This window comes from Crocuta crocuta, unplaced genomic scaffold, assembly GCF_008692635.1.
Source record: "Crocuta crocuta isolate KB4526 unplaced genomic scaffold, BGI_CrCroc_1.0 scaffold57, whole genome shotgun sequence".
NCBI lineage: Eukaryota > Metazoa > Chordata > Mammalia > Carnivora > Hyaenidae > Crocuta > Crocuta crocuta.
The window spans coordinates 3,216,361-3,217,310 of record NW_027532163.1 but is presented as its reverse complement, the minus strand read 5'-3'; the positions used below and the strand labels follow the sequence as shown (position 1 = coordinate 3,217,310).

The following is a 950-nucleotide window of genomic DNA, read 5'->3' as shown; positions in this document are numbered from 1 at the left end:
AAGAGGAATCTAGATGGTACATCCCTTGGACCGGGGCGATGTCCCAGCCATCCTTGAATCGTCAATGCTTCACAGAAAACCTATCAATAAATGCTTCTTGGTTAAGTTGTAGCTGTTTGATGAGAAGATGTTGTCCATTTATTCCTGGTATAAGACCCCAGAGAATAGAAACAGAAGAAGTGGAAATGAAGTGCTAGTCACCTTCACAATTGTTATCTCAGCTAATCATCACAACATCTTGTGAATTGGCGTTATTTCACAGAGATAGAAATTGAGTTCTGAAATGTAAGCACCTCACCCAAGTGTACACAGCTAGTGTCAGAACCTGGTAATTCTTAGGAGTAATTTTCCATGTAACTGTGTGTACAGCTGTGTGTCTGCAGAGATTGAAAGGTGGGAAGGAAAGGACCCGTTATAATAAAACACAAAAATATACGACTCTGAAAGGATCCATTACAATAAAACACAAAAATAGACGGCTCGGAGGTCGTCTTGCGCATCAAAGGCTCTGTGGCTCTGGAAGAGGTACGCTAAGCAGAACAATGGCATGAAAAACTACCTCCAACTAGGACGTTTTCTTCCTCCACCGGAACGGAAGCGCTGGGATCTTGAGCCGCCGGGGGGGACCAGAGAGGAACGGACTCACGGCCCGGCAGTTGCCTGGTAACGCCCGCTGAAGGAGTCCCAGCGTCAGAAGGTCCCGGAGAAGTGTCACCGGCCCTCTCCCCGGAGCCCGTTCTCTCCGCGCCAGCCTGTCCCCGCGGCTTGGCGGGCTAGGGCAGGGGAAATGTTGCAGGAGGAGTCGGATCTTTCTCTCGTTATTGCCCAGATAGTCCAAAAGCTCAAGGGCTCCAATTTGTACGCACAGTTGGAACGGCAGGCCTGGGTGAGTGAGGCCGAGTGGGAAGGGATGGAGACGGGAGGGGCCGGGGCGCTGCCGGGGGCTCCGG

At 51.1% G+C, this 950-nt stretch overlaps 1 protein-coding gene across 4 annotated transcripts in view; it reads left to right on the top strand.

Moving 5' to 3' along the window:
• The first annotated feature begins 658 nt into the window (after positions 1-658).
• Positions 659-950, top strand: part of TBC1D19 (TBC1 domain family member 19) — a 152,404-nt gene continuing 152,112 nt past the window's right edge. For 2 of the 4 annotated variants that reach the window (XM_077776584.1, XM_077776583.1), the window contains exon 1: positions 660-886. In XM_077776584.1, the coding sequence (XP_077632710.1) occupies positions 788-886 (99 nt within the window). In that variant the 5' untranslated portion in view covers positions 660-787. Of the gene's footprint in view, positions 887-950 lie in introns of all 4 variants that reach the window. The other 2 variants (XM_077776582.1, XM_077776585.1) reach the window with 2 other exon arrangements.